Source organism: Hippocampus zosterae, chromosome 1 (assembly GCF_025434085.1).
Source record: "Hippocampus zosterae strain Florida chromosome 1, ASM2543408v3, whole genome shotgun sequence".
Taxonomy (NCBI): Eukaryota; Metazoa; Chordata; class Actinopteri; order Syngnathiformes; family Syngnathidae; genus Hippocampus; species Hippocampus zosterae.
The window spans coordinates 35,704,535-35,722,634 of NC_067451.1; the positions used below are offsets into that span (position 1 = coordinate 35,704,535).

Below are 18,100 nucleotides of genomic sequence, written 5' to 3' on the forward strand. Positions count from 1 at the left end.
TTCTCTTAGCAAAGCTTAACTGATTTCAAAAACAAGGAATGTTATTTTGAGTGTGGATCTGAAAACTCTGCGCACCCAGATTCGAAACAGAGCACGTAAATACAAACACACAGTTGATAACATAGCATATCTAATAGATTAAATAACGTTTGTTGAAACATGACGTGACTCAATTTTTGTGATTGTGTGCATACTGCGTGCGTCACTGCACTATTTTCTCTCTAGACCCGGATTAATTGACCTGCAAATTAACTGTTTGCTCTTCACTTTTAACACAGTTGCAGGCCGCACGTCGATGAAAAGTATACTGTACACTCAAGGGACTTTTTCTGGTGTTCGGTGACAGTAGCTTAACGATTGGCTTCGGCTTCTTGCACTGGAACATCGCAGCTATTAACTACAAAGCATGGTCAAAATCGATATTGGGCAAACCACATTTTAGGAACATTCCAAATATCCGATGTGCCAAGAAAACCAGACACCTTTGAGATCAATGTCAAATATACATTTACGGACACAAAACTCTACAACAGGGGTGCCCCATTACATCGATCCTGACTGGCCGGTTGATCTAGGACTGGTCCCAAGTAGATCCGAAAGGTGGAGAGGAGAAAAAAAAAATGTGTGCGTCTTTGTACATGTTAGTAATATATTTTTTGTGTTAATGTACACTGCACCCTAATCATCCTATCAGTCTCATTTTCGCCAAAAATAAATAAGTAATAATAAAATAAAGCGGGGAAATCTTTAACCTACGGTGGCGCGTGACCTACGTCAGCGGAAGTCGTTAGCGCTCAGCAGTCTGCAATTGCAGCTTGTGATCAGAGCCGTTGCGCTAAATCTTTATCGTCATTATTCTCATTCAGAGCTTGCTTTGTGTGCAATTTTCCGGGGGCACGGGCAAAGAGTAGGAATGTAGAGGGCTTAGGGAAGCACTTTAAAATGGTACGTGTGACCTACAATAGTCAACAGGCTGCAAAAGTGCATCGCTTGCTTCAGTGTCAGGCTTCCCATCATGGCGTGCGTGCGGTAATTGGCGATCCCGGGACGTTGGTTGATCGAAAAGTCGATCTTCGGTCCAAAATGTTTGGGCACTCCTGCTCTACAATGTGTGCTTCCTTGGTACTAAAGGATACCGTACAATATTCCATTACATACATCAAGACAAAGTTAAAACATGGGATGAAAAAAGAACTAAAATGTGAAAAACCAAAAACCGAAGGGGCACAGCAAAATGTCATGAGGCTGAGCAGAGCATTCATGTGGGATGGTGAAAGTTAAGGTTATGGCGCAGGCAGCAGATTTCTGCACCGATTGAAATTTATGGACATATTGGAGAAAGAAGCCGAAACAGAGAGTTGCAACAATCCCGACGGCGGGGTGACGGGACTATGTACAAAGATAGCGGCGGTGTAGGGGCCGGTCAGGAAGGGGCAGAGACGGACGGTTGATGTTACGTTGATGGATGCAGGGGCAAATAGGTAATGTTATCGATGTGGGGTTGAAAGGACAGGCTACCGTTATGCTCCCAGACTTAATTTTAATCAAGTCTGGGAGTTAAAATTAAACAATTAACTCGGGTGGCCCAGAGGAGTTCATTGTCAACGGTTCAGGAAAAGCTGGCGGTTTTGGAAAGAATGGATTTGGTGCTCCGTTTTGTTGCCGTTTAATTTCAAGAGGTATAAGGTAAATCAAGGTGCCATCGGTTAGGAAGTAGGGTGGTTAAGTTCAAGGAGGTTTGGTGGCGAGTTATAGCTGGATGTCATCAGCTTAACAATGGAAGTCAATGTTAAATTTACAGAATATACTGCCGAAGGGGAGGAGGTAGATGATGACGAGTGGTGGCCCAGGACAGATCCTAGGGGCACGGTTGAGCCCACGAATTTGAAGGACTTGGATGAACTGAGTGGGGCCAAAGAGAAAAGATGAAAACGGGTTCAACTGCGTGTAGGTGATGCTGATGGAAGAAAGTCTGTGCAGAAGGATGGTGTGACAGATGGTATCCAGGGACACACTCAGGTCGAGGAGAATGAGGAGTCCGGAATCAACTACCATGAGGAGGGCATCTGCAGCTGCTACTATGGGTCAGCATCGCGCTTCAATTGACACTGCCATGCACCTGGGTCTCATAAATCCAAAGGTTTATTGAAATACTTTTAAAAAAGGTTCCTATGAGAGTATTACCAGCGTTTGTAATTTGGTGTGTTGCACGTTTTGAAAACAGATAACATTGTCATTAAAAATTCAGTTCTGCCCATTTGTTAAAATTTTTTATTTAAATTAGACTGCCTCGCCCCTTTTGCTTCCTTGGTGCATAGAGTAAAAGATTGTTAAACAAGGCCGAAAATGTACACAAGTATAAAGAGTAAATAAGTTAAAGAGACATATTGGCCCATCTTGTGATCTGAGCAGTGATTTTTATTTTCTTGAAAGAAAAAAAAAAACACAGTTGGTACTATACAAGTTAAATGCACTCACTAAAGCGCAATTGACACTTAGCAATATCCAGCAAAACCTAGATAATGCTAAGGGCTGGGTATCTTAAAAATAAATTTAAAAAGTCAAACCAGGCCCTAAGTTGCACTATTTTTCACATACCAACGTTATAGTGTCAATTTTAATAAAAAGAAAACGACATGAAAAATGGTACAAACTTTATGTTTTACTTTCCAGCTTTGTTATTTTTCCACCACAAGCAGTTTTCTTACATAAATACACTGCATCTGATCAATTAGCAGTTTTTCTATTGAAAAAACAAAAATTACAAAAAAAACAAAAACAAAAAACATGTCTGCTCTCTCAGGTCACAGACAAGCCTAATCAGGGCTGGTGGTGTCTCTAGTAGTCGAAGATGTACACTCTGAAAATGTGGCAGATGCTTTTGCACACATGGACACTGAATTGACCAGCTTAATAGCATTGGCAGTCACATTCCAAGTAGCAAGTCACTGGATTCGCTAAGGTACGGTGTTGTTTGCAGACCTCACCACAGCTGTAGCTAATTCCAAACCACCTCCGTTGTACTGGAGCGTTCTTGTCTTATTTCAATAGCCATGTCCTCATCAGCACGGGGCTCGAACAAGTAAGAAAAAAAAAGACAAGGTCGGTGATGATATATTGCACAGTAATGTATAAGCATAGCAGCCAAAATCGAAAGAAAGGCTCATCTTTGCCTCCAGTGATCACTACATTTAACATATAATGGGCAACCTTGATATTGAATGAATTAACAGTATCTGCCGTCTATTACATGCACCGTCTGTGTTGATTAGTCATATCCTCTCTTGCAAAGACACCTGAAACAGTCAAGTAGTGTCACACTGGTTATCACAAGTTATCAGTTACTGTCAAAGCTTTCCTGAGTTTTAATTTAACTAGCCACAAGGCCATGAACTCAAGCTACACACATCTGAAATAAACATTACACGGATCCCGGTTTAACTTGCTGCACATATCAAGTTGCAATAAGGAGAATTCATTATGTTTTAGGACTGAATGTAAACTTACCTGCTGAAATGTCTGAAAAGGGACTGTGGTGGTGGTCATTATGAATCAGGCACTTTGCCTCCAACGTGTCCAGGATGTGGCGACTGACCATGCTCCGCGGCTCTTGCAGTCAAACATGAAGCAACTTTCCGCTCTTAAATTGATTCTGTTCAGATGCTGCATAAAAGTAGTTGTGACGGCCGTCGCAACAAAGCATGCATATATTGCATTGCACACGATAACCATCAATTTTGCTTGAGTGGAGCAGCAATTTTAAACTTTATTTCTTTTTACCGATTTGACCAATCATTTCACAAAATGTCAACTCGATCTTGCGGCGTACCCGATATCATTTCCCCGCATGCCGCAACACTGAATACAAATTAAGACCCATTTCACATAAATAATGACGATAAAAAGTAGGTTTTACATCTCTTCATGGAATCGGCTAATCAAAAACATCAAGTATGCCGTTTTGTCTTTTCCAAACTAAAATTTTTTTGCTCTCTCTGAAGCCAGGAACATAGTCTGGAAGAACTCATCGATGTTCTCATTGCCAGTATATGACTGTGAGAAGTCAATTGCACCTCTGCTTTTAGTGTCGGTTTACCAGTGTTGTGTCCAAGGACCGGCAACCCGAGGCCAAGGCCCAGGACTTGAGAAATTTTCCGAGGCCAAGGACCAAGGACTTGCCTCCGAGGCCAAGGACCAAGGACTGATTTTGAAACTGAGGCCTAGCCGAGGACATGTATAAAACAATGCTATCATACCACTTCACAGGTCTTCATGATTTGCAACACCCCTCCATCATAACCCTTTGAACTCCCTAATGCTTGAATGAAGTGTTTTTATTCAAAGAGTAGAACAGTCAGGGTACGTGTTATTTATACTGAGAAAAAATAAATCATATGGTATACATTTATGAATTAATGTTTTGGTGCAGTAGTTTCTTAATATGAAGTAAATTAACACTCAATAGGTACGACATGAGGCAGCCCGGTAGCCCAGTGGTTAGCACGTCGGCTTCACAGTGCAGAGGTACCGGGTTCGATTCCAGCTCCGGCCTCCCTGTGTGGAGTTTGCATGTTCTCCCCGGGCCTGCGTGGGTTTTCTCCGGGTGCTCCGGTTTCCTCCCACATTCCAAAAGCATGCATGGCAGGCTGATTGAACACTCTGAATTGTCCCTAGGTGTGAGTGTGAGCGTGGATGGTTGTTCGTCTCTGTGTGCCCTGCGATTGGCTGGCAACCGATTCAGGGTGTCCCCCGCCTACTGCCCGAAGACAGCTGGGACAGGCTCCAGCACCCCCCGCGACCCTAGTGAGGATCAAGCGGTTCGGAAAATGGATGGATGGATGGAGGTACGACATGGCACGGAACATAAGTTGAGAAATGACTTTGCATACAAGTCAATCACTGACTGCAGAAAAAGCGGTAATCTCTCTGTGATAATTTTACAGTTTACTGGCAGCGAGTCCCAGGGACTCACGTCAGAATTGAACACACGTCATCATTAGTTCTACCAACAGTTAACATTAGCATTACGACACTTGTGATGAATGTTTTATTCATAAAGTTACCATCCTACAACCAGTAAATTATTAAATAACCAATACTGTTTCATAATATTTTTCACAGCGATTAGCCTACAAATCTAATGACCAATTTGCCTCGTAATCGTGCCTCGCATCGTACTTCGTTCTCGCGTTCTGTGCATACATCACAGGTGAGTTTAGTGATACGCCCTTTGGACGATTCATACGAAAAATCTGACAAGCATTCCCATTTCTTAAATATCGTAATTCGTAGACGGTGAGGTTTTTTTCGCCACCATGTCAAACTTTCATCCGCGCGATTCCTCAGTTTGCGGACTAAAATAACAACTCACATGTGCACATAACGTCATCTGTTGTGTCCCACCCCCCCCAAACACTGAAAACAAAACAAAAGAAAACAAAATTAGAAGAAACACACTCACACACCACATCACAAACACACATGCAGGCGCAGTGAAATCACGTGGATCACACAGTCAATTCAAGTGCGGTGACTTTTATAATTAAACTATTTTTCGGAACCGTGAAAATGACGCCACGGAAACGACACGCTACGATTGTTACTGTGAAATCCTCAGGCTTGCCGTTGTTTTTTTGTTTGTTTGTTTGTTTTGACTGAGAAATTTCCTTGTGTCCCAAAAACGCACATTGTTTGGAACTGTGCGTCCCGTGGGAAAATTATGCGTCTAGGACGCGGGACGCAGAGGTAATGAGATGGCTGAATCGCTAACCATTCTCTGAGTACTACTATTATTACCACTACCACTAATACTACATTAATTAATACCTTCAACTTCACAATAATAATAAATAATTAAAGCAGCCATGATTTTAATTGTATTGTATGTACCAAGTATTATCAATATTCATTATTCCAAACATGAGAAAGCATTCAGCAAATATAACTGGAATCGAGCAAAAGGACTCCAAATCCCAAAGGCCAACCCCGGAAGTGAACTGCCGACATTATTGACTCCAGCTGTAACGCAAATTATTTGGTTCAAACAAACATTCTTGTGCGAACACACAAACGTGACTGTGCAAAAATAACTAAATAAAAGACACCACTGTTACAGAAAGGCTTTACACGCTATTTAAACTGCCGATCGCGAACGCAACAAACCGTGATCGAAACTAACTGTAATGCCGCTCTTAATATGTTGCGCTACCTGTTACGTGTCAGTGGCAGACCCGCCCATCTTAAAGCACCAGAGTTAATCCATTGATATGGGTTTCCTTGGATGGAATTTATTAGATTCCTATGTGATTTTTGCGTTCCTTATACAAGGGATTCGAGGCTCTAATCCCTCATTGTGTCCGAGGACCGGCAATCCAAGGCCAAGGCCAAGGACTTGACTCCCGAGGCCAAGGCCAAGGACCAAGGACTTGACTCCGAGGCCAAGGCCGAGGACCAAGGTCCCTTAGTCCACGAGGCTAAGGACCGGCTCGAGGAACACATCTCTACTGTGTACGTAGACCCAAACGCTGTCCAGAGGTCACCTGGAGTTGCAGTAGTCACTCTGGACCTTGAAGCGAGAGCTCCTGATGTGGTGCAATAGTGGCTGAACAGTGTTAGCTGCTGGCATTCTGTGATTGCCTTGCGTTTTTCTAATTCGCGATGGGATTCGAATGCCTTGATGCCCAATGTTCGGGGTTTCAAGGTTCTCGCATGAAGCGCAGTGTGCTTCATACGAGTTTCCCTCCACCAGCTTCAATCATGCACTGAACTGTTCATCCTGCAGCCACAAATCATGAAACTTGCACTTAATCATATCTGCAAGGGCTGTAATTTGGTTTCGTTCTCAGTTTTCTCTGCCGCTATGCTAATTAATCTTGAAACACACCGCTGTACGTGCACAACAACGGCTGGTGGTGTTTTTTAAATTGTGACTGGGCAGCACGTGTAGTCGATATTTAGTTCTGTTTCATATTTTTGTTCGAGCGTCCTGAAAATTTTCAACAGTGAGACTGAAGTTAATGAATGCTTTAAATAAAAGCAACATCAATAGGGTTTCAAAATCGTATTTAAGACCTAATGAGATTTTAAGAGATTATTAGACATTTCCAGACAAATCCAATCAATTTAATGATTGGATTTAAGACTTTTCAAGACCCCACGGAGAATCTGGGTAAAGATTTATACTTCAGGGTTTCATAGAAAGTATATGTAGCTCATCCAGCAGTTTCCACGTGCTATTAAAATGTTTTTAGCCACTAATATTGGAAAAGGGCTACACAGTATTGACATCTTGTCTTCGGCGTTGCCTAGGGACTGTGCGACAGTGAGTGTGTGGAGCTATATTTACATTTGTGACCCAAACTCCCACACTGTGCCTGTCGTGGTCTGAGACACTCACATTCACATTTTTTTTGAACAGGCGTGGATAAAATGACCAACAGGAAAGCAAATGTTCGACAAGAATGTAGATAATTGTATGAGTCAAGGGTAAAGTCATCAGAATGAGTTAGTCAACAGTAACAGAGAGAGACAGAGCCCATTGTACAGCCCCCCAAAAAGGAACATAATACCAATGTGACATAGTTAGTAGTCAAATTCCCCAAGGACGTCTTTGCTAGGGCAAGACAGACCAATTGTATCACTACCTCAATCCTTTGACTTTTGGTTCTTTTAAAAAAAAAAAAAAAAATTAAAAAAAACGGCTATGCCATTCTTATTCCAAAAGGAGTGATACTTTAGCTTTGCCATTTTCCAATTTGGGAGATTTAAGGGGCACTGCGGTGTGGATTGTAGAGTAACAATATGTAAGGCCTAGTCGGCACAATATTGAGAAAAGGAGGAATTGGCGTCTACAAAAAAAACAAAACAAAACAAAACAAAAAAAACGTCGCTTGGCTGTTTGCTACTAACCTTTCATGTTAGGCTTGGATTTGTCAGTTTGCTTGCCTGTGGGGGTTTGCGCCTGTTGGCCTTGGCCCCCGGAGGAGGCCCCCTGCTGCGCTGCTTTTTGTTTCAGCATGGTCCAGTCGAATGTGTAGTCATACTGGTGATTCAATGTCCTGAAACATACCGTTAAAAAATGCTCTTCAATGTTCCATAAAGCTCACATTTTCTACTACTTAGTAGCGAGGTCAGACAGTCAAAAGGAAATAACGGACGAATATTACTGCAAAGATGGCCGCAAGACTGACTAAGAGTTAACTTGAAAATATCTGCTATTGTACAATCACGCATGGAGTTTTTGAGTGGTACTGGAAAAGGATGCATTTCACATTAAGATCACTTTCTCCTTCAATATAAGCAAGTACCTGAAGAGGATGCGGAAGAGTTGCCGCAGATACATGTAGTCTGGAGCCTCCTCAAAGCGTAGGCCACGGCAATAGTTCAGATACATGGAAAATTCTGCTGGAAACCCCTGGAAGCATGTATAGCGATCAACAGTGAGGGATCCTGATCGAGATGTTGTGACGATCATGTTCAGCGGTTCAGACTTGATCGTGCTCTTACCTTACAGAGGATCTCCACCGGGGTAGACATCTTCTTCTCTGAGATTTTCTCATACTTCTGCTTCTTTGTGGCAGCCTGACAAAGAAAATGTTCGGTGAGGCTAAACGCAGATCACTCGTACTGTAAAATGAACGACCTATACAAAATGAGCTCAAATTAACAAGTGCCTTGGATTTACTCATACAGCATAATTATGACAATTCTTCAATCATCTCTGATCATATCTAGGTGCCATATTCATGAGGCCATCAACACCACCATGATAAGTCAGGGATGCTTGGCTGTCAGGTGGAACCTAATTGCAATATCAGCTTTAAGGTGAAATGATGTACAGTATTTATTTTAACTCGGGGAGCTAAATGACAAAATTCACAAACGGTGTCTGAGTCCCAATTTACCCGTCTTTCCTGGTTGGATTAGAATTGCGATTTGAACAGTTCTCTTCATTTCGTTTACATTTTCACTTCATTAGACCGAGAGGCTTCTGATAGTCATCAACAGTACCTCACCATTGTGAGGCGTCAACCAGGATGTTCTCAGACAAAGTGGCCACTGAGCTAAGAGTGTCATCACCAGGTTGCAAAAGAGATGGTGACCGGGAGAGTCACAGAAAGAAGTGGACATCTTTGAAAATATTTTGGTCAAGTCATGGATCAAACACATGAAGTTTACAGCTCCATGTGCAAAAACTGGTGGAAGTTTAGAGAAGATCAAATTCAGTTCAGCTGTAAACGTTAATACATTTGTGATTAATTTCCTCGAAAGCCAAATATTCTTTTTTTTTTTGGCGATGCTATGTCAAGGACATAGCAGTTCTTTATTTCATACCTTGAGTCCTTGCCATGGTAGACTGGTTCTGTTGAAGTACATCAGCACATAGCCTAGTGACTCCATGTCATCACGGCGACTGTAAACAACAATAAGAACAAGCATGTTTTTAAACTGACAAAAATTTGTCATGAGTGAAACATTGGTAAACATTTGGTTTGTGTGATTGTGAGCATGACGGAGAGAGCGAGAGCGAATGGAAAATGTTGCTTTCGGCGATATTGTTAGGGACTTGTTAACAGTATTGCATTCCTGAAAGGCGACAAATACAATTTTCTTTCACTAAAACCAGACAAAAATATCTTTAATTATAAAATATTAAAATTCTTTTAATACAACTCGATTGAAATGCAGATGGGTCAAATGGAGGTCAAGAAAGTAAAGGGGAAAAAAATGCTACCCTTGTTCGGCTTCAGCCAGAGGCGACCCAGCACCTACAGCGAAAGCTAAACTGTGGCAGCGTTTTTAACTTTGTGGACCTGGAGTTGCTGTGTCCGCTGAAATAGCATCAGTTAGTTATTTTTGGCTAAAACTAGACTAAAATGCTCTGACTTTTAGTTGATTAAAACCTAAGAAGAGGAGGAACATGACTAAAACTAATAAAACTGAAATGACATCTTGACGCAAAGACTGGACTAAAACGGGCTGCCAAAAACACAACTAAGAACGAGATACATACATGGAGAATGAAATGCAATGCATAACGCTGGTATTGCAATACATTCCTTATCTTAAAACGTAATCAACCTCGCAGAGGTACAGACCTTTGTTCAATTCCCAGGTGTGCATTGATGGAGGCATAACGTGCTGTGCCGGTCAGGTTCTTGTCTTCTCTGTAGGGGATGTGCTGTCGCGTTCGGTTGTCTCTGTACTTCTTTGCCAATCCAAAGTCAATAAGGAACAACTGTGCAGAGGGAGAACACAGGAGTTATTTATAGTGAAACCCAAGGAATCATCTGGAATTAACATGCACAGCGTCAAGCTCCTGCACATTTGAATATGGAAATACATTCCTCTCTGCTGATGTACTGAATTCCCTCAAAAACTTGAGTTGTACATTCAAGTATGCAGTGGGGTTAACCATGAACCACTCTCACACTATAGCGCACGGTCTTGAGAAATGCAATGCATGTTGGAGGATGGTAAGTGGTTGTTAAAATGGGACAGCTCCAGTACATAGCTAGCACCGACGCTCTATGCAATATTACTTAGGAGTACACTTTCCAGAACACATTAATTCCATAATGGCGCGATCTCCAAAGGAGTCTACGCTCCGACGCAAACAATTCTACCTCTGACCAAAAGGACTCATGCTCTAATACATTGAGCACGTGGGCACATGCCAAGCTCTTCCAGGTCGTGCAAATCTTACCACCGCTTCCGTTTGTCACGTCGGGCAAACACTGGCTGTTTTCAATACATGTGGTGTTCATTCAATGAAAAATATATCAAATCTTAAGCCCATTCCTATGTGGCGTAAATGAGAGGTTATGGATAGTGCTGTTCGCACACGTGATTTCACCAAACTTCCAAAGTTGCAGCACAGGGTAAATTAAAAGTTAAAAAATTATGTTTGGAAGTTGTGAACCTTTCGATACAATGTCACAATATTGTGGGCAGGTTGTCAGTATTAAAAAAGGCTCAATACTATATTAAAAACCTCACGATACTGTGAAAAAACATCTCGTAGGAAAAAAGTACAATATTGTGTTTTTGTCCATAATAGCAGTGCCAAAGAAATGGGCTTGGTAATTTTATTGTCATGGCTTCCTATTGGATCAGATCTGTCGAAAACAAAATCAAATAAACGAGCAACAGCATGTAAATGTCTCGTCTACGCAGTGCTAATTAGCCGAGGTCATAATTATGCAAAGAGTTCACACAGAAAAGCTAACATTAACCTTAACATGCATAAATGACCTGTAATCACCAACACTTCATATCGAGACACTCAATTGCTAATGCACATACTCATGACTCAAGTCAATTTGTGGAGTAAGTCAAACACACGTAGTTCGCCTTTATCTGCCGATGAGCAAGACTTAAACGTAGGCGGCCAAAACATGGCACATTTGAATTAAACTAACCAAATAGTGTTGGAACTGCACAAATAGAGAAAAGAATCTAGCCTTTGGAACAAATGTGCTGCTTTTAATACACGACGACGATCGAGGCAATTTTAATACCGCCATACCGCTGCCATCGTTACATCCCCAGCCAGCAAGTAAGCAGTTACATGCTATGCTAGAAAAAAAAACCCTAATGTACATCTTCTACCTTAGAATCAGCTGCAACCTCCACCAATGAAATACAATGTCTGCCCAAGAACTTCAGCAAAGCAATGTTTGGTATTGGCTTACTCTTTGACAATGTGGGTCACCAAATTTTGTAAGGTTGACATCGCAGAAGTTGCTCTCAAGAACCAAACTGTGTGGTACAATATGAATAAACCATCTCTCATGAATTGGCAGAATAAGTAACATTAATTTAATGTCCGTTTCCAAACGGACCTTCATGACAGAATGTCACATTACATTAAATGTATTACTATAGATGTCCTGACCACATTTTTTGCACCCAAGTACAAGTCACCTGATTGAGGATCTGCCACTTGCCGTCTCCCCAAAATGAGATCAAGTTGCTTAGGGCTCAGGTAACAACGAATCAGGGCTCACCTGTTTTCTGAATTTGGTCATGTGATGTTCGCAAGGTGACGTCTCCGCCTTCCACATTAAAATATTTCCATACTGCAGACATTAACATTGTTACACGATGTTAAATTTATATTAGCTTCTTGCGACAAGTCCCCCCATTCCCATCATTTGAAAATGGAGGTGATCAGGCCCGATTTCTGATCTCATGATTGGTACATCCCTACTAAGAACTCACTGTAATGACACACTCATGCATTACTCCTTTTGAACAAGCTTTTATTAGTACGAACACAAGTGGAAACAAAATGAAAAATAAGATCAGCAATGAAAACCATCTAGAAAAGGACTCTCTTATTTTGAGGAAAGTGATTTAAGTCTTTCTGAATACAGGGTTTGCGCTTCCTGTTAGTCATGTCGCCAATGACGAGTGGAAGTTGGGAAGGGCGTGGTAAATATTTCCCATATTTGCCACTTGGGCAAATAGCCAATTCGTCTGTCAAAATCGTCCCTGCAAAACTCACGTAAAAAGCCTTGACTGCAATGTACATATGTCTGATTGCAAATATTTGGTTGATTTCTGTACTCAAAACTAATGCCATTGGTCCCGAGTCATGCAAAACAACTTTGAATTCCCTCATCCTATGTTTCAAAAAACAAACGAATACAAATAAGTAGGATTAGTCACTGACAGAGTGAAACAACAACTTAATCGTGAGACGACTTGTCATATCAAATCTCACTGTTTGTGGAAATGCTCCTGGCTTTGACACTTGGGAGGACAACGCTTTGTTTTTCTGTGAAGTGTGTAGGAAAAGAAGAATAGTCAAATGCTTTCACGAGAGGGAAGTCAGCCAGGTTTGATGAGGGATCATTTTCCAAAACTCAAAGCACACCATTGATCCAAAGGTACGGGTGCGATACGATCCAAACCGTGACTTTTTTGATCCTTTGCACCACTGTTACGCACCACAAACCTTCCCTCACGAGGTGGTCTCTCACATGTTAAATGTGTGACAGAAAAGGGTTGAAAACAGCTGAGCCCTTAAATGTTGGCGTGGCTCCAAAAGGGCCAAGAGAAAATTGGTGAATGAAGCAGGTGATGATGACACAATCTTGCAAGTGAAAAGCACCTAGCTAAAAGTAATATTTGCACTACCGGTCCACTTGTTGCGATCGATGTCATCAATAATTGCACACACAACAGGAATGGCCAGTTGGCTGGTCAAACGGCCAAAAAAAAAGGCATTAAATTATTTATTACTTAATGATCTGCTGTTACCCACCGCCTAATTTACCAGGCAAGAGTCGAATAAGAAGATACTTGCCGAGTACTGCTTGGGCTTAATAATTCAAATAATAGATACTAGGGGAGCAAGGCAAAGAATTAATTGAAATATAAACAAAACAGGCGGCCCGGTAGTCCAGTGGTTAGCACGTCGGCTTCACAGTGCAGAGGTACCAGGTTCGATTCCAGCTCCGGCCTCCCTGTGTGGAGTTTGCATGTTCTCCCCGGGCCTGCGTGGGTTTTCTCCGGGTGCTCCGGTTTCCTCCCACATTCCAAAAAATATGCATGGCAGGCTGATTGAACACTCTAAATTGTCCCTAGGTGTGAGTGTGAGCCTGGATGGTTGTTCGTCTATGTGTGCCCTGCGATTGGCTGGCAACCGATTCAGGGTGTCCCCCGCCTACTCCCCGGAGACGGCTGGGATGGGCTCCAGCACCCCCCGCGACCCTAGTGAGGATCAAGCGGTACGGAAGATGAATGAATGAATAAACAAAACAGCGCTATCTTTACTACTGTACCTTTTTGAAATTAAAACTCATGTGATTTCACTATGTAAAAAATGGTATTCAGAGGGGAACTATGGGTAATGTATTTATGCTTGGTCATGTCAAGGCCACAGTATTGTCTTCAATTTAAGTGTGACCGTTTATAAAGAGGCCCGATATGCTTGTACAAGCTGCGAAGTTAAAAAACAAAAAAAATAAAAAATAAAAATAAAGTTGAATGTGCTCTCATCTTAACTGTCTATTTTGAATTTGCACATTTCTTCAAGAAATCAAGCCGTAAGCTAATGATGGTTAGGAGCGTCTGCTTGCTGGAAGGGGAACACTGTAAATCAACTTGTGAATTAAATATTCACATTTACATGACTAATGAATGGGGTGAAGTGGTTGAGTAGAGATTTACTAAGCATGAAAAGATATTCAATTAAATATTTTTTAATGTACTCGTCGCACATGTGTAAGTAGATAAAAATGTACGGTCTCAACTTTTAGAGGCAATTGCCATCATTTAGGACAGTGGTTCTTAACCTTGTTAGAGGTACTGAACCCAACAAGTTCATATGCACATTCACCGAACTCTTCATTCGTGACAAATAAACTTATGCTTTAAAAAAAAACACATTTATTAAAAACTGAAAAGTAAACAATTAGTATAAGTATAAAGTATAGGTTTTTTTAATTGTGCACAAAATGAACCAGCCAGTGATGGCCAAGCAGGCGTGTCATAACTAATTGACATGTTGAGTTGGGTGTGTCCATAGCAAAGGCTCTGTCGGACCCCTGAGACCGATTTACCGAACCCCGGTTGAGAACCACTGATGTAGGAGCTCTTACACAGTCATGTGGCGAGTGGAAATGAAAACTTTGCGTGTCTATAATTTACTGTGTTTTTTGCCTTTGTATTTGTACAAGAGCCTCATCATTGTGATCATACCAACATAAAAGAACAGTTTGGAGGGGGGGGGGGGGGGGGTGGACAAACAAACATGTTTTGGTGGCACAAGCAGCCAGAGACGGAGAAATGTGAACAAAAGCCTCTCTCTCTACTAACTGTACTCTGACTTTGAGAATAGTGTGCAGGACCTCTCGAAAGATGAGCCAAATCTGCAATTAATACGAAGGCTGTAAAACTAAACAAGCAAATCCTTGTGTCTACAACTCACCAACAAAGCACGGGTTTCACACGAGCTGAAGATTAAAACCCTTACTACAATGTCATCAAAGGATAAATGTAGTCGAACAAGTACTGGTAAAATGACGCGAGACACAGTTACAACCACGTTCTTTGGCTATGTTAGAACAACCAATTTGTCCACAAGACAACACATTTTTGAAAACACTGCTTGAGAACTTATCATGCGACATGAACTTAAATGTTCAAATCCACCATTTCAAAAGGTCATTAAATTATCGCATTTTCTTGAAGAAATAGTGCTTTTGTTTTACCTAAGGCTTCAACCATACCAGACTTGACACTGGTTTACAACATTTGATTGACTCACGGGTCAAACAGAGAGATGGGCGCTGCCTTTAAATCTGAATCCCTGACCTCTATCAATGCAGGACTGGGACGCGAGAGCCTTTGCCTCGATGATTACACTGACAAGTTCACTACCCTCATCTTCCGATGAAATCAAGTGCACGCTGGGTGATCGAGTGTAATAGGTGCAAGGTGAACACTAATGGTCCACTCCCATTCACTATGCCAGTATAGTAAATTATAATTGCAAAGCGAAAACTGCTGTTGTGAGGAAGCTGGTGTTGCAGTAAAGGTCACACCTGGTTTAATCCTGAGAAAGATGGGTCCTGAGAAGAGCTAACCGCCAAGCTTCTTTTCCTCTTCCCCACTGACGAGTCTAAACACTAGGGCAGACAGTAAAGGGGCAGGGGTCAAAAATCACAAAGCCGCTATCCACCTTTAGTCACAGTTAGCAAGAGTACAACAGGCACTTCTGGTTGTACCCACTTAGTTTAATACCAACTGGTTCTGTACAACAGAGCAAGCACCTCTTGTATAATTAAGGTTGGACCAACAAACACAAGGTCCTTTTTGGGTACATTCACCGTATTTTCACGAGCGTACGGCGCACTTAAAAGTCTTAAAATTTCTGCAAAATGGACGGAGCGCTTATCTATGCACCGAGTTCCAAAATCTGTGACTGTTGCGGTGTGACTTCAATGAGCGCTCTGCTTGCCTGTCTGGTGGTGTGCCGACACACCGTTTATATAAAGGGAAGGCAGATGTAACTGAGGACGGCATGCAAATGTTAAAGGGGGAAAGGGTGGGCTTCAAAGGGGACGCTTAAAGGCACGCCCGTCAGTAGGTGGATATAATGCCTGTACGTACATTGGGCAAAACAACTTCGGACGGACGAAAACGGCACCTATGAAGAGACTTCTACGAAGCACAGTTCAAACCTCAAGCGATCAGTTAGTTACATGGAAGACCATGGAAATGAGCAGCCGTGAGAGAATTCAAGATGCACAAATCCACGGTCACAAGTGGAGGAAGCGGCAGAACGAGCTTCGCCAAGTCAAGAAGACAAAGCGGAGTTTCCGCGAAAACAAGGCGAGGGTTGTTAGACCAACTCAAGCAATGGATTCACGGTCAAAAAACAGACAGGAGGATTGTCTCCACAGTGACAATTTAGCTGAGGGCAAAAACCCTTGCAGAAGAAGTGAAAATCAAGCACTTTCAGGGAAATTTGTTGTATACTGGTACATCTGGGCAAGGGCTACCGTGGCGCAGGAACTTCTGGCGGACTACAATGAAAAGCTGGCTACCTTCCACTCCTACTGCCGTAAAAAGATTGCAGACAAACACATCCGGCCCAACCATATCATCAACATGGTGCGGCTCACTTTCGGCATCGGGGTGAAGCTAAGAGGTGAATGAGGTGTACAAAAAGAGATTGGATGTTTTTTTTTCCACGCCTTACCGTCCCTGCTGATTTATGACTCCATGCGTGCCCATCTCACGGCCGCTGTGAAAAAACGTGCAGCAAATGAACTCTGAGCTTGCCATAATTTCCGGAGGCTTGACAAAGGAACTCCAACAACTGGAAACAACAGCGTTCCAGAGCGTTCCAAGTTGCAGGCGGCGCAAGAGCAATGGATGTTAGATAGCAAACACAGCCTGACATAGACTGGGAAGCAAAGTTATGCCACAATTTGTGAATGGATTGTGGATGCTTGGCCTAACGTGTCTACTTGCACTGTTGTTCGAGCTTTCGAAAAAGCCGGCATGTTTCTGAGGAGCCATACAGCAACGAGACTGACTGACTGACTATGACGAGAGGGAGCCTAGCATGTTCGATGGAGAACTTGCCGAGCTGTTCATTTCAGATACAGAAGATGAGGACTTTGAGGGGGATTTGTTGATGACGATTGATCCAAAAAGAATGTGAGTATATTGTTAAATAATTGAATAAAGTACCACCGAACTCAGTTTTGCTCTAGTTGCATTTTTTAAAAACATCATGCATGCTAGCGTATTTTTAAGCTAGCGTACATATTACCATGCCTGCGGCCATTAATGCAGGGAGTCTTGTCGATGTGTTATAAAGAATTAGCACCCATAAGTGACACTAGGTGTTTTAATACGATGCGCCGTATGGTTGTGAAAATACGGTACTGTAAGTAAAAGATCAATCTGGTCATCACTCAAGAACAATCACAGGTGTGATTTTCTTCTGTCAGGACAACCACGGAAAGCTCAATCCTGTACAAGAAAGAGAAATCGCCAGGGAAATAAATAAAGCATCGGCATCCTATCGGGTGACGGCCTTTTTAAAAAGGCCCGAGCAGACTGTCAATAGAATGACATACACGTGGACTATGGGCCACAATCATTGCTTATAAAACCATATTAGGTGGTAGAGACAAAATGGCAAACCCTGACCTTCGTACAATCATACTTTTAGCTTTCAGTCTAAATGCCAAGATCTATTTATAAGTAAAGAAAAAAACATTTTAACAGCATTATTTTGTCCATAATGTCCAAGATCTATTTATATGTAAAGAAAAAAAACTTTTAAATGAATTATTTTCTCCATAACGTTTGTCAAAAATTGTACATGTTTGGAAAGCTTGTTGCCCTTTCATTAACACCAATCTTTCAGGAGCATGCATTTGTGGGATGAGCAGCACAGTTGAGTAATGCGACTTCAGCCCATGACCGAATCTTCACTGCTGATGCCCAACAGCTCATTTTGCTGTATCCAGACTCTTGTTTTTGGGCTTCAAATAAAATACAGATAATCAGGTGCTGACAAATGCTACAGTGATTGGTTGGAGAGCATGAATCCAAATGTCCTTGCAGTCAG

At 42.0% G+C, this 18,100-nt stretch overlaps 3 protein-coding genes and 1 long non-coding RNA gene across 8 annotated transcripts in view; 1 reads left to right on the forward strand and 3 right to left on the reverse strand.

Annotated features, from left to right (window-relative positions):
- Positions 1 to 18,100, reverse strand: part of tmem129 (transmembrane protein 129, E3 ubiquitin protein ligase) — a 207,998-nt gene that overhangs the window by 86,979 nt on the left and 102,919 nt on the right. The gene's annotated exons all lie outside the window — the stretch shown is intronic.
- Positions 1 to 18,100, reverse strand: part of LOC127597905 (uncharacterized) — a 126,678-nt gene that overhangs the window by 32,198 nt on the left and 76,380 nt on the right. The window lies entirely within an intron of this gene.
- Positions 1 to 18,100, forward strand: part of LOC127596497 (storkhead-box protein 2-like) — a 148,639-nt gene that overhangs the window by 23,467 nt on the left and 107,072 nt on the right. The gene's annotated exons all lie outside the window — the stretch shown is intronic.
- Positions 1 to 18,100, reverse strand: part of csnk1a1 (casein kinase 1, alpha 1) — a 48,283-nt gene that overhangs the window by 11,701 nt on the left and 18,482 nt on the right. For 2 of the 5 annotated variants that reach the window (XM_052060032.1, XM_052060041.1), the window contains exons 5-10: positions 15,555 to 15,638; positions 10,098 to 10,237; positions 9,334 to 9,412; positions 8,506 to 8,580; positions 8,307 to 8,413; positions 7,945 to 8,057 (exon numbers count right to left, since the gene is read on the reverse strand). In XM_052060032.1, the coding sequence (XP_051915992.1) occupies positions 7,945 to 8,057; positions 8,307 to 8,413; positions 8,506 to 8,580; positions 9,334 to 9,412; positions 10,098 to 10,237; positions 15,555 to 15,638 (598 nt within the window). Of the gene's footprint in view, positions 1 to 7,903; positions 8,058 to 8,306; positions 8,414 to 8,505; positions 8,581 to 9,333; positions 9,413 to 10,097; positions 10,238 to 15,554; positions 15,639 to 18,100 lie in introns of those variants that run through there. The other 3 variants (XM_052060014.1, XM_052060023.1, XM_052060049.1) reach the window with 3 other exon arrangements.